At 37.4% G+C, this 12,470-nt stretch overlaps 1 protein-coding gene across 3 annotated transcripts in view; it reads left to right on the top strand.

Moving 5' to 3' along the window:
• Positions 1-12,470, top strand: part of lrrc56 (leucine rich repeat containing 56) — a 14,109-nt gene extending 1,639 nt beyond the window's left edge. Inside the window, exons 2-12 of one of the 3 annotated variants that reach the window (XM_077515983.1) lie at positions 1,938-2,025; positions 5,025-5,085; positions 6,176-6,272; positions 6,398-6,595; positions 7,768-7,936; positions 8,011-8,217; positions 8,396-8,463; positions 8,763-8,905; positions 10,553-10,659; positions 10,917-11,250; positions 11,530-12,470. In XM_077515983.1, coding sequence (XP_077372109.1) covers positions 1,938-2,025; positions 5,025-5,085; positions 6,176-6,272; positions 6,398-6,595; positions 7,768-7,936; positions 8,011-8,217; positions 8,396-8,463; positions 8,763-8,905; positions 10,553-10,659; positions 10,917-11,250; positions 11,530-11,617 — 1,560 coding nt within the window. In that variant the 3' untranslated portion in view covers positions 11,618-12,470. Of the gene's footprint in view, positions 1-1,937; positions 2,026-5,024; positions 5,086-6,175; positions 6,273-6,397; positions 6,596-7,767; positions 7,937-8,010; positions 8,218-8,395; positions 8,464-8,762; positions 8,906-10,552; positions 10,750-10,916; positions 11,251-11,529 lie in introns of all 3 variants that reach the window. The other 2 variants (XM_077515982.1, XM_077515984.1) reach the window with 2 other exon arrangements.

The raw sequence follows: 12,470 nt of genomic DNA, 5'->3' as shown, positions 1-12,470 counted from the left end.
CCCTACTCGAAGTGCAGCTGATTCCAATTAACAGGCTCGTTATCAGGCTTCTGCAGAGCTTGCTGATGAGCTGATCATGAATCAGCTGTGTTGAAGAAGTGAAATATCCAAAACCTGAAAGACTGCGGCCCTCGAGGACCGGATCTCGCCACCCCTGATATAGACCCAAAGAGCCCAAATTTTGTCTGCATGGTTGCCCCTTGAGAACAACACTCCAAAACCTTTGTGTTTTGTCCACATGGGTTTTGAGTTGACTCTTCTTGGAGTCAGTGTGGGGGTTGTACCTACGAATTCTATCATGGAAGGCTTGAGCTCACGATGCACACCTTATTGTATACTGTCTAGGACGAAATCTGAGTACCTCACTCTGACAAATCACAGTTCCTCAGCTGTTATTTGGGGATTTGTCCCCACCTTTTGGTATCGAACAGCAGTCACTGACAGTATCATTTACACTTTACCTTTAGCTTTAAACATGCCAAATATGCCTCCAGTTGCCTTGCTTGAAATGTTTAATGTCATTGCTATCTCTTTATATTCATATCCTTACTAGTAAGCAAATTACGACCTCTCTTGACTTCTTTGAACATTCCCTGGAGGTCACCATTTTGCAAAGACACCATTAACTGTCTGGATGGAGGACGAATAATACATACTTTTTAAATTTACTTAATTTTTGACAGTTATGGTTCTGTTGACAACTACAGGTGTTTTCAACACCTAATTAAAAACTATTTATTTAAAATTCGGTTGTAAAGAGTGATAATTTTTAAGGGGTTGGATAATTTTGTCAGTGTGGAAATCACAAAAATAACATTTATTGGTATATTACACAAAATATTGCTGTAATTTAAGTTGAAGGCAGATGAAGTGGGACTGAAAAAGTAAAGTGGACTACAGGTTCTGTTCAAGGATACGGCCAAAATAGCAAGCAATCAGAAAATCATAGGCTTGCTGAAAAGCCTTGTGTGAAAAGAAGTCTGAAAATCCGAGGCACTCTGTCCTGATGAATTTAAGTTGTGTTTGTGTATTTTACAAGTTCTTATTTGATCTCATTAAAAACATGCTAAAAATAAATGTCAAACATGCTGTGTGTGTGTGTGTGTGTGTGTGTGTATATATAATATATCTATCTATCTATATACAGTATATATAGCCGCCTTATAAATATCCATCCATCCATTTTCTTGACCACTTATTCCTCACAAGGGTCACGGGAGGTGCCTATCTCAGCTGGCTTTGGGCAGTAGATAGGGTACACCCTGGACTGGCTGCCAGCCAATCGCAGGGCACACAGAGACAAAAAACCATCCACACGCACAAGCACCTAGGGACAATTCGGAGCACCCAATTAACCTGCCACACATATCTTTGGAATGTGGGAGGAGACCGGAGTACCTGGAGAAGACTCGCGCAGGAACGGGGAGAACATGCAAACTCCACCCATGATGGCCGGAGCCTGGACTTGAACCCGAGTCCTCAGTACTGGGAGGCAGACGTGCTAGCCAGTCACCACCGTGCCGCCCCAGCAAAGAACAAAAAAAAAAAAAAAAAAAAAAAAAAAAAACGTAAAGAATTGATGCCGATTGAAATGCATGGGGGGGAGAATTAAACACAAAACATATTCAAAAACCACTAATAAAACACTGACTATAGTATGTAATGTCTTATTTGTCTGAGCTGATCTATGATGTCATTGCATAAAATGCGAAGTATCGACAGATTGGTGTAAAGTCTAGTTTAAATTAAATTGCATGACATTAAAATTAAGAAAGCCAATTAAAATTTGGGAGGAAAAATTAAACACAAAGTTACTGCAACTAGGGATTGAACTCCTGTATTAACTGTATATGCTGGCTGTAAAATAGATAGAAATCCTGTTTAATATCCACAGTACATCTTGGGCCACTGTGCTGAGTTAAGACTGTCCTTCACAGGAATTACTGTGTGGCATAAAAGATCTTTCTCAGGTGACCTCCCTGGAAATCTGTGTGGACGCTCAAGGAAACAGCCTCGGTAACTTTGGTGAGCGACACAGCACATCGAGAGACATCTGTAATCTTTAACTATACTGTATGGTTTTATTAAAAAAAAAAGTACAACTAGCAGCATCTATCTACAGTTAGTTCCAAAAGTGTTTGGACAGTGACACAAGTTTTGTTATTTAATTTACTTAGTTACTTTTGGGCCTAACTGTATGTTGGGTTGTTTTATTAGGAATAGTCTGTCTCGTCTGATAAATGTTTATATGTAAAGTTAATTATTCAGTTAATTATTATTGATTAATTTAAATAATTGGTTAATTATTCATTAATATTGTTAATTATAATTAATTAATTAATTATTACTTTTTATTAATACAATTATTATTAGTTAATTATCATGAGTTAATTATTCACTTAAAAGTCATACTGTTTTCATATATGTGGTTTAGTGTTAATTTCGTCAACGAAAACTAAACAAAAATCATTTCGTCAACACACATTTTTCACCATACTAAAACTAGACTAGACGAAAACCCTCATTAACTCATTAGCTCCCAAAAACGTATAATTGCGTCATATTTTAATTGTTTTAAGTGTCCCAAAGACGTATTTATACTTAAATGGTTGAGTGTCAGCAGAGTATAAGAGACCAACCAGGCCATGTTAAAACAAGCTGATTTCCCCACAGTTCTAAGCAGATTTGTGAATAATGATGAAACGTAGCTATGTTCTATTGCTAATTGCTGCACAGCGGAAACAGATAGGAATATACTTTTTTTTTTCTTGATGAAAGAAGAGACTCTCATCTCTCTTTTGGTAGGTTCCATATTTTTATAGCAATAGAACATAATATTCCGCGGGCCTTGCAAAAGGAGTCAAAATCCAGGAAAATACTTCAGTGAAAATGGCTGGGCGTGAATGAGTTAATAAACAATAACTGGGACTAAATCGGTATGCATTTTCCTAATTTACTAATTTACTTCACTTAATAAAAACTGGACTAAAATTTATGGACATTTTAGTTCCGGAACAAAAACAAGACGAAAACCAATATTTTGTAAAATCTTGTCTTTTTTGAGAGCTTTTATTAACATAGTTTAACACAGCTTTACATTTCAGAATACGTCTTACATACATACCAGATACAAAAATCGTTGTACAATTTAAAGATATTAAAACACAAAAGAATAAAAAATAAATAAAAAATAAGAATTTGACATTAAAACAGGTCAACCATCTTTGGATATTACACAAATGAAGCATCATAGAAGAAAAACGTCTAACAGATTTGACAATTTACTGCTTTTCTTATTGTTGATTAATTTTACAGCTTTGAAAATGGATTTCAATTCCAGAAGGAAGCACACAAATCTGGGGTTGGATTTGGAAATTTTTTTGTTTGTGAATAAAAAACTTAGCATAAAGAATAACAAAATTAAGTAAATATTCAAAGTTTTTGTCTTCTGAATTACTATAGTAGCAAATTACATCTTTTAGATGAAGATTGTAAGGGGTTGGAGAAGATTTAAAGAAAATCTTGTCTCTGCTAATCTGTCACAGTGACACTGCCAAGTGACGACAGTGACACACCCTCTTTCAAATCTGCAGCTAGCGAGTGCAACATGCACAAACACATGGGACAGACAGGAGGTGGATTCATGGTGAACGGTTAGACCAAAAAAAATATAATACAACATTAATCTAATGGCTATAATGTTCCAACAATAATGTTAATCCGACCACTAGCTAATGATAATTTACTACCTTTATAGGATGGCGCTATAGTAGCCACTTGCTCCCAGCATGCTTTGCGGCACTGGGGGAATGAAAGAGCTTTAAAATGCATGTTCTGGGTGAATTGTTTTGTTAGTTATTGGTTCAGTTGTGTTGGTTTGTTATCATGTTTTTTTAGGTTATTGTTTTGTGGGGATTTGATTTTTCTATGACATAAGTGTATGTAACATGGAAAATAATCACTTGCCTGCATTTTTGACTTGCCTGCATCAGTTGAGGAGTGAGCCTTCGGGCTTACAAAATAAAACTGTTCACGCTACCTCACTGTCTCGTCAGCGTCACAATATACTGTACTGTAATTGTTTTTCAAGTTGTTTTTCATCAAAAAGATGAGAGAAAATTGTATATGAAATAGTTTTAGATCCAAAATGTTCAACATAATCCACTAACCAAAAATAATAATAATAATAATAATACAATGGTTAAATGATTGTCCTGACTAAAATTAGACTAAAATGTTGACAGCTTTTGTTGACTAAATCTAGACCAATAAAATTATGTTTTCCTGGACTAAAAGACTAAAGCTAGATTTATAGTTGACTAAAAATGGACTAAATAAAATGGGATGAGGTTGAATAACTGATAAAAACTAACAAGCGTGATTGAAATTGGACTAAAACTGAGACAAATTTTAAAAATAGCGGCTTAAATTAACACTAATGTGAAGGACAATATTGACATTCCAGAAAAAGAACTAATTCAGTGAGAAGCAAGAAGTGGCGCATCTGACTACAGATAGACCAATATGTTTTTTTTGTTTTTTTGTTTTAGGGCCGACAGCAATATTTGGAGCAGTTATTTGTTTGTGGTAAAAAGGAACAATATGTATTTAAAGGCGATGGAAAATACAAACTTCAATATGTTAAAGTTTTTTTTTTTTGTTTTTTTTTTACGATGGACATTTTTTGTTTTCAAAGAGCTCGCAGGCTCGGCAGCATGTCTTACAAAGTTCAATGAAATCTTCAACAAATAAATAATAATAAGTTTTCTACAGTAAAGTACAGTAAAGTTTTCCTAAATTTCAGTTTAACTGAAATATTGTTTTACTTAGAATTGGTTTACGTTGAAACAAAAACAATAAGTGCACAGGCTCAGCAGCATCTCATAGAATGTTAAGTGAATACAGTATTATTAAGAGCATTGTGAGTAAAAAAATAAATAAAGTAATAAGTAACTGGCAGTCTTGGTTCGACTCTTTAAAAGAGTCATTTTATTTGTCATTTAAATACTGATGTCATTCTGTAGGTTCTTACTTGCCCAGGCTGGTGCTGCTGAAAATGAACAACAGTGTGCTCACATCTGTACGGTGAGTAAAAGTGACAAACATGACATTAGCCTTCATGTTTGCAACCTGGTTTGGAATCCGCATGCATATCTGTTGATGTCAGCTTTCACAATATAACATGTGCTTAGTCCATCCATCCATATTCCATATACACTTGTACTCAATACATAGACTGTACTTAAATTAAGTAATACATGTGCAATCCTGACACAAAAAAGGTGTTATAAAGCATATGAAAAATGGGAAATGTATTACAAATTTAAAAGGCATTTGCAGTGAAACCTCCAAACTGGGAAAGAATTCCACCTACAAAGCAATTGTTAGTGTCCTCAGTTCCAACTTCCCAAATGCTTGGAGCGTTGTTTAAAAAAAAATTGGTGATGTAGTATAATGGTAAACATACCCCTGTCCGTGTTTTTATTTTTTTTATTTTTATTTTTTAGACAATGTTATTGGCCTCAAATTCAGAATGAGTGAATATATATAAAAATACAGAGTTTATCTGTTTCAACATCAAATATCTTGTATTTTGTAGTGTATTTTCAATTGATTGTAAATTGAAACTGGTTTACAAACCATTGTATTCTGTTTTAATTTTTAATTTTACACAATGTCCCAATTTAATTGAAATTGGCGTTTGTACATTTTTTGCAAACTCCAAAAGAGTTCTTTGTAAGTAAACTCCGCCTTGAACGTAAGATGGGACATCCTCTACTCCCCATTGCACACGGTGTATGTTGAAAATAAAGAAATGAGAAATGTTTGTTTGTTTGTTTTAAGAAATTATGCCCTCCAGGAGGGCTATTTAGACAAAGGGTGTTTTAACTCAGTAGGTATAGCATGGCATTTCACAGATGTTCATGAGTAATATGTTGAATGAAAAGCATATGCGGGAGAAAGTTAGGTCTAAAAACATAGAACCTTGTGGAACTTGTGGCTAACAACTGCTAATATTTACTTTTTTTTTTTTTTTTAATATAAAGGCTCAGATCTCAGTAGGGTATGGACACACTAAGATGTAGCTTTATTATGTTGTGTTTTGGGAATCACCTGCAATTTTAATAGTTTTATTTGACCGTTTTTTTTGTTGTTTTTTTGTTTTTTTAAATAGGGACCTGGGAACCACCTTATCTCATCTGCAGGTTCTATGGATGTCTTGTTGCTGCCTAAAAGACTTGGATGGCATTTCGACACTTTCCTCTCTCAGGGTACACTTCCTAAATTGCAGTTTCTTGCCAGATACTTGTTCAGTTCAAAATGTGACTATTAAATTTGAAATGTACAAGCAATTGTTTTGGTTGTTTGTTGTTTAAATACATTTTCTCTTTTTCAGGAACTGTACTTGGCATTTAACCAAGTGTCAGACTTGAGTCAGGTTGGCATGCTGGAAAAGCTACAAGTATTAGATCTGGAAGGAAATGATGTGAATGACCTTGTCCAGGTGCAATATCTCGGGTTGTGTAGCAAATTGCAGACCCTCACCTTGGAGGGAAACCCCGTGTGTCTGCAGCCAAACCCAACTACCACACAAGTAGGTCAATATGTTGTTACACTGTAGCTCAAGAATTCTCAAAATGTGGTATGCATACCACCTCTCACAAAATAATCACTGAAAATTAATACGAACAAAATACCAAAAAAGCCGACTGGGTGTTGTTGTTAATAGAGGCGTATGGGAAAGTTTTAACTTGCATTTGTTATATGTAGTGATGAACTGTGTTAAAGGGGCTGTCTGCCGGATTCACTCAGGAAAATGCACTTTTTAAATACAGGATGTACACACTTTAACTTTCTCTCAGTCTACACATCTGTGTTTTTGTTCATCTTTTGTGGTGATTTCGTCCTAAACCACCTCCCCAGCCTGTATTTTGCCATTTTGTGTTTGTTTTGTAAACAGCGGGACATTTCAGTGGAAAGTATTTACAACCCTCCAGCCAATCGCAGAGCGGGGGGGTGGCGTGTGGCAAACGGAGCTGGGCGAATGTGTCATCTGCGTGACGTCACTCCCGCGGCAATTTGAAAGCACGCACGGATTTTTTTTTCTTCACTCACTCATTCACACACGTAAGCTGCTGTGAGTGAGTCTAAATCTATATTCCATTGAAGGCTGAAGAAAAAAATTGGAAATCATTGTATTTGTTTTTTGTTTACGTGGTTCACAACATTCATTTGAATTGAGGTTATCCTATGTTGGCTCGTGGAGCTCTTCACTGAGTATGGGCACATTTCGCATACAGCAGTACCATGGTTTCTGCCTTCTGCAGATTTATAACTGTGGAAAGTTGGGGCCACTGTACGAGAGTTTTATTTATGCTCACCAGCAGAGAATTAATCGGAAAAGTAGGGCAATGAAGGGAAAGGCTGAGCTGAATATATATTAGGCTTGCGCTTTGTAGCAGCTGAGGGTTTGACTTGGCAACGTGAGTTTGCCAAACGCTCTTCCAAACACAAACAACTGTTTATTTCCTCTCTCCTAAGCCGCACACTCTCTCCTCGCTTTGATTTTCCCCTACTAGTTAGTAATTATTCTCTTTCTCGGCAGGGCATTTCTTTAGTTTGGGGGCAGATGAGAAATGTTCAGTTCATACTTGATGAGTTTTATCATCATTCAAACAGTCTCTGTCGTAACTGTGCCATCTCTAAACCTTCAAATTGTAGTCACATAAATTTATTTTTCCTACTTTGATTTGCTCACACCATCAGATCAACTACAATTATTGGGACGCCGTGAGGGAGTTGGTTCCACAGCTGCGTTACCTTGACAACGCACGAGTGGAGGATGGCAGGTTGAGCTCGAGCAGCACCATGTGGGAAGACTGGGCTATTGTCCGAAACTGCCTAAGAGAACCATCGCCGGCATCAACTGAAGACCGTATGCATTTGTTTTTGTTGCGGACTTACCTGTTGTTTCAAGGTGATTTTAATGACACACTTGTCATTTTCTAGAAGCGGAAGCAAATGGTTCATGCAGCTGGCACAGCTCAGCCAGGCAGCCTGCCTCTAGCTTCCGGCCACTCTCATCAGCGAGCACAACTGCATCCAGACCTATATCAGCAAGTTCATCTGGGTTTCTTTCCTCTCCAGTGTCCACACCTGGTTCTGTGGATTCTGACTCGACTGACGTCGAAGAAGACAGCAGCGTCCTGACGCATGGTTACGTTTTCTGATGGGTCACATAAATGTTTACTACTATAGTCATTTTTTTTTGTAATAGGCTTTAGTAATAGTAATAGGTTTAGTATTGCTTCAAGATGACAAACCTTAAAAAAAAAATCCAAAAAAATACGACAAATATTGAAATAATTGTGTTCTGTTTATACACTTTATGCAGGTGCTGGCAAGATTCTGTTCTGTGGAAATCCTGTCAAGGCTATACGAGCAAGACGTGAAAAATTGAAGGTAGGTGACATGTTATCATTGAAATCAAAGTTTATTTCACTTACCGGTTGTTGTGAAAGTACATTTTGCTATGGGCTCTACCTGAACTACACTTACCGTATTTTGGTTGAACGCTATTTATAAAGGGAGAGATTTTTAGAAATATCTTGTATTAACTTTCATGAAGTTATTGAATTTGTACTTACGTATAGTCTCTGCTGTCACACTCTACTATGATCTTTTATTTTTCATTTTTAGTTCTGCTTCCCAGCTATCTTAAAATAATGACTAACTGTATATGCATTTGTTTGTCCTCACAGACAGCACCCTGCATGTCAACCTTTACACCACTTGACCTGCCCATCTATGTACCAGAGCACATGCATGACCCTCATGACACTGATGGGAAAGAGAGCGGTGATGTGCTAGCTGAACTGAGAGCTTGGAGGGAGAAACACAGCAGGTATATGACTCATTCTTCATTAGATGGAAACAATTACTCATTTTAATACCTGACTGATGAAGATAGATCGCAGTCACTATCTGTAGCACATTTTCTAATTCTTCATCTTCTAACACTAGTAGTGGTCTAACAGCCCAGAGTAATCCACTATGCGAGTGACATTGTGAGTTTATCCAATGTTGAGTTACTTGTTTTGTAATTACAGCAAGTCATTTTGCAATTGTTAAATTTTCCCTACTTGTCTCTAATAGTAGTAGTGCGTTCATATTTTTACTATTGAAATGTTCATTAATATACACTGTCCCCTACTGAACAAATACATAATTGAATCAGATCAAATAATTTGATCAAATTTAGTGTGGTTCAAACTCATACTTGGACTACTAGCGCTAACAATTCCGGTGGTTTCTGTGCTCCCTGAGACGTGCTTTGCATTTAGATGGCCCACCTATTCGACATTCTCATGCAATGGCTACGTTGGTGGGGCAATGTTCCCATCAAACGTAATGCATGGACATAGAAAATAAGCCGCAACTTGTTTAATTCTCAACTGATTGTCATGAGGTTTACTTGTTTTGCAAATGTAACAGCATGAGCTATTATGACTGAACATTTGAAAATGGAGACAAAAAATAATCTTACCTATGATAGATCTCTCATTCCCAGCTAACATGTCCAGCTGGGCCCCATATGGTGCAGATGCGGGCTTCCTGGGTAACAAATGGGCATGGGTTCCATCTGGTTTTGCTCCTGGGTTCTGCCAGGGGGCACACCTGTGTTAGCCCACATGGGCTTACATGGGTTTCTGACTGGGTTCCAAATGGGCAATTTCATGTGGGGCCCATATGTGTACCACCTGTGTTTGCTAATATGGGCTTGAATGGGGATCTGAATGGGCCTTAACTGGTTTCCAGGTGGGCAAACTAAGTGTGACCCATGTAGGCCACACTTGTGTTTACCCATTTAGGATTCCATCTGGATTTGCTCCTGTGTTGTGTGCCAGAGTATGCAACTGTGGCATTTTTGTTGTTTTGGTTTTCATGACATCCACAAGCATAAAATGTGTTAAAGTCCCATTCCTAATGACTATATTAAATTCTAAAAAGGTACAATCTCAATCAATGAATTAATTCAGGCGTCTGTGTGGAGTTTCCATATTTTCTTGCTGCTTGAGTAGGTTTTCTCTGTGAACTCGTGCTTCCTCCAACATTCTGAAAACATGCATTTGAGATTAATTGAGGACACTGAATTCTCTATGGGTACAAGTGAGAATTTAAGGGATTGCAATTAATTGTCCAGTGTACCCTTCCTCTCACCCATATTCAATTGGGATTGGCCCCAGGTACCCACATCTCTAATGAAGACAAGCTCCTTATAGAAAATGGTTGGCCCGTCTGTCTCACAGTTTAGAAGTTCTGGGTATGAACCCCAGCCTTGGTGTGAATTTGCATGTTGTCCCCATGACAGTTTTCTCTGGGTAGACATCATGGTAGCTAACTGGCAGGATCTTACCATTTTTGACAGTTGTATGCTTCCAAATGTACAATTTAAGGAAGTCTCTTTTATATTCTGAACTGACTGACCCCCAGTGCACAGAGCAATTTGAAATTAATCAGTTACAGTACATGACTCACACATGTCTTCCAGACATCTTGAAGAAATACAAAGAGATAGACTACCACAGGTGCTGGTTGTTCTACATCACGACGACGATGAAGAGGCCGATGATGATGAAGAAAGGGAAAGATTTGATGGTAGGAGCAGTGACAGTTGTGATGAAGAACATTGTGAGGATATCCTAGACACACGTTCATCTAATTCATCTTTCAAGTCTATGTATACAGGTAAAAAACACTCAGAATGAATATTCTGGTTTTAACTTAAAAAATAATTATTATTATTAACATAAAAATGTTATTTCAGAAGGAGATGCTCAACTTTATGAGATGCCAAGTTGTAAAAGGTGAATTACTGAGTGCCTAATTTTGCTTGTTTTCTTACATATTTTCAGACGAACTTAAATCCATGTCACCAGATCTGGATTCCCTTGTCTGTGACAACACACATTTGCCTTGCCCTCCTGTAAGTTCCAAATCAGCCTCTGGTAGGAAGAAGCCCATAGGAATCCGCGCACATAGGATTCGAATCAACCCGGCCAATTCAGAACACAAGCATCATTCCTTCAGCGTTGGGCACAAAGTTGTGAAAGCTACAAGCACTGCACAGACAGACCTGCCATTCAAGCAGCCGTTGATAAGGATAAATAAGCTTTGTCCGCCATCGCCTTTAAGCAATACCCAACCATATAAATTCAGTAGCCTGGGAGGACGACGCAACGATTCTAGGTAAAGTCTCTCTCTCTCTCTCTCTCTCTCTCTCTCTCTCTCTCTCTCTCTCTCTCTCTCTCTCTCTCTCTCTCTCTCTCTCTCTCTCTCTCTCTCTCTCTCTCTCTCTCTCTCTCTCTGTGTATAACTACAAAGACATACTGTATATAGTATACACACAATACAGTCCTGTGAAAATGACTACCTGCAAACTAACATGAATGGCAATAGAAAAAAAAACATTGCAAAGATTTTTACTCATTAAATCGTGCTTGAATGTCATTGGATTTTCTCTTTCAGCTTGGAGATGGATGTGTACAGCCTGGCAACAAAAGTGAATTGTCAAAGATCTTGGACAGAGCAGCAACTTCAAGTGCCTTCAGAGTGAGCACTATTTAAAACTGACACCAGAATTAGCACAATTGGAAGGTCTGGACTGGAGACATATTTATGTGCTTGACTGAAACCTCTTCCTTACAGATGACAAAAGTTTTTTTCAACACCTGAGGCCTGCTAGATACTGTTAAAAAAAGAAAAGAAAAAAAAAGAGACAAATCACCTGACTAATAACTGCCATTGTGTTTTACCCTTAATTATTACATGTACTGTTACATCTCCTAACATGACCTCCTAATAGGAATGAATAACTGCATAACTGGAAAAATGCTGTATAGCAATGGTAAAACAGTCATGTTTGACATTTTGCTCAGAGGATAATTGCTAAACATATTACTTGAAATATTACTATTTTTATGCTACCCATATTACACAAACTATGAACGAACAAATTGTGATTGCATTTAAACCAAGGTTCAAGGTTTAAAGGGAAAAAAATGAGGTTTCTGCTGTGCATATTGTTATGGTGTGATAGCCTTATGTGCCACTTGAGGGCACTATTGCAAAACTCAACTCAACTCAACTCAACTCAAGTTTATTTATATAGCGCTTTCAAACAGCCTGAACTGTCACAAAGCGCTTTACATTACAAAAGGATACATTAGAGCAGACTTGAAGAGGTGGGTGAGTAGGTGGTCAGAAGTTATTAAAGCTGCATATAGCTAGAATACCTTGTAGGGTACATGGCAATACAAATGTATTTCAAACTTATTCATGGTCAATGAAAAATGAGTGATTTTGTTGGTCTCTCTGCATGGTTCTGCCAAGTCTGTAGCGTCCCAGGGAGGGCATCGTAAGAGACGGTCAAATGTCAGTGCTGTGAATTAAAAGTATTTTCTAGGGCC

Source organism: Festucalex cinctus, chromosome 3 (genome assembly GCF_051991245.1).
Source record: "Festucalex cinctus isolate MCC-2025b chromosome 3, RoL_Fcin_1.0, whole genome shotgun sequence".
NCBI lineage: Eukaryota > Metazoa > Chordata > Actinopteri > Syngnathiformes > Syngnathidae > Festucalex > Festucalex cinctus.
The sequence above is the reverse complement of the archived record's forward strand: the minus strand, read 5'-3'. Positions and strand labels throughout refer to the sequence as shown.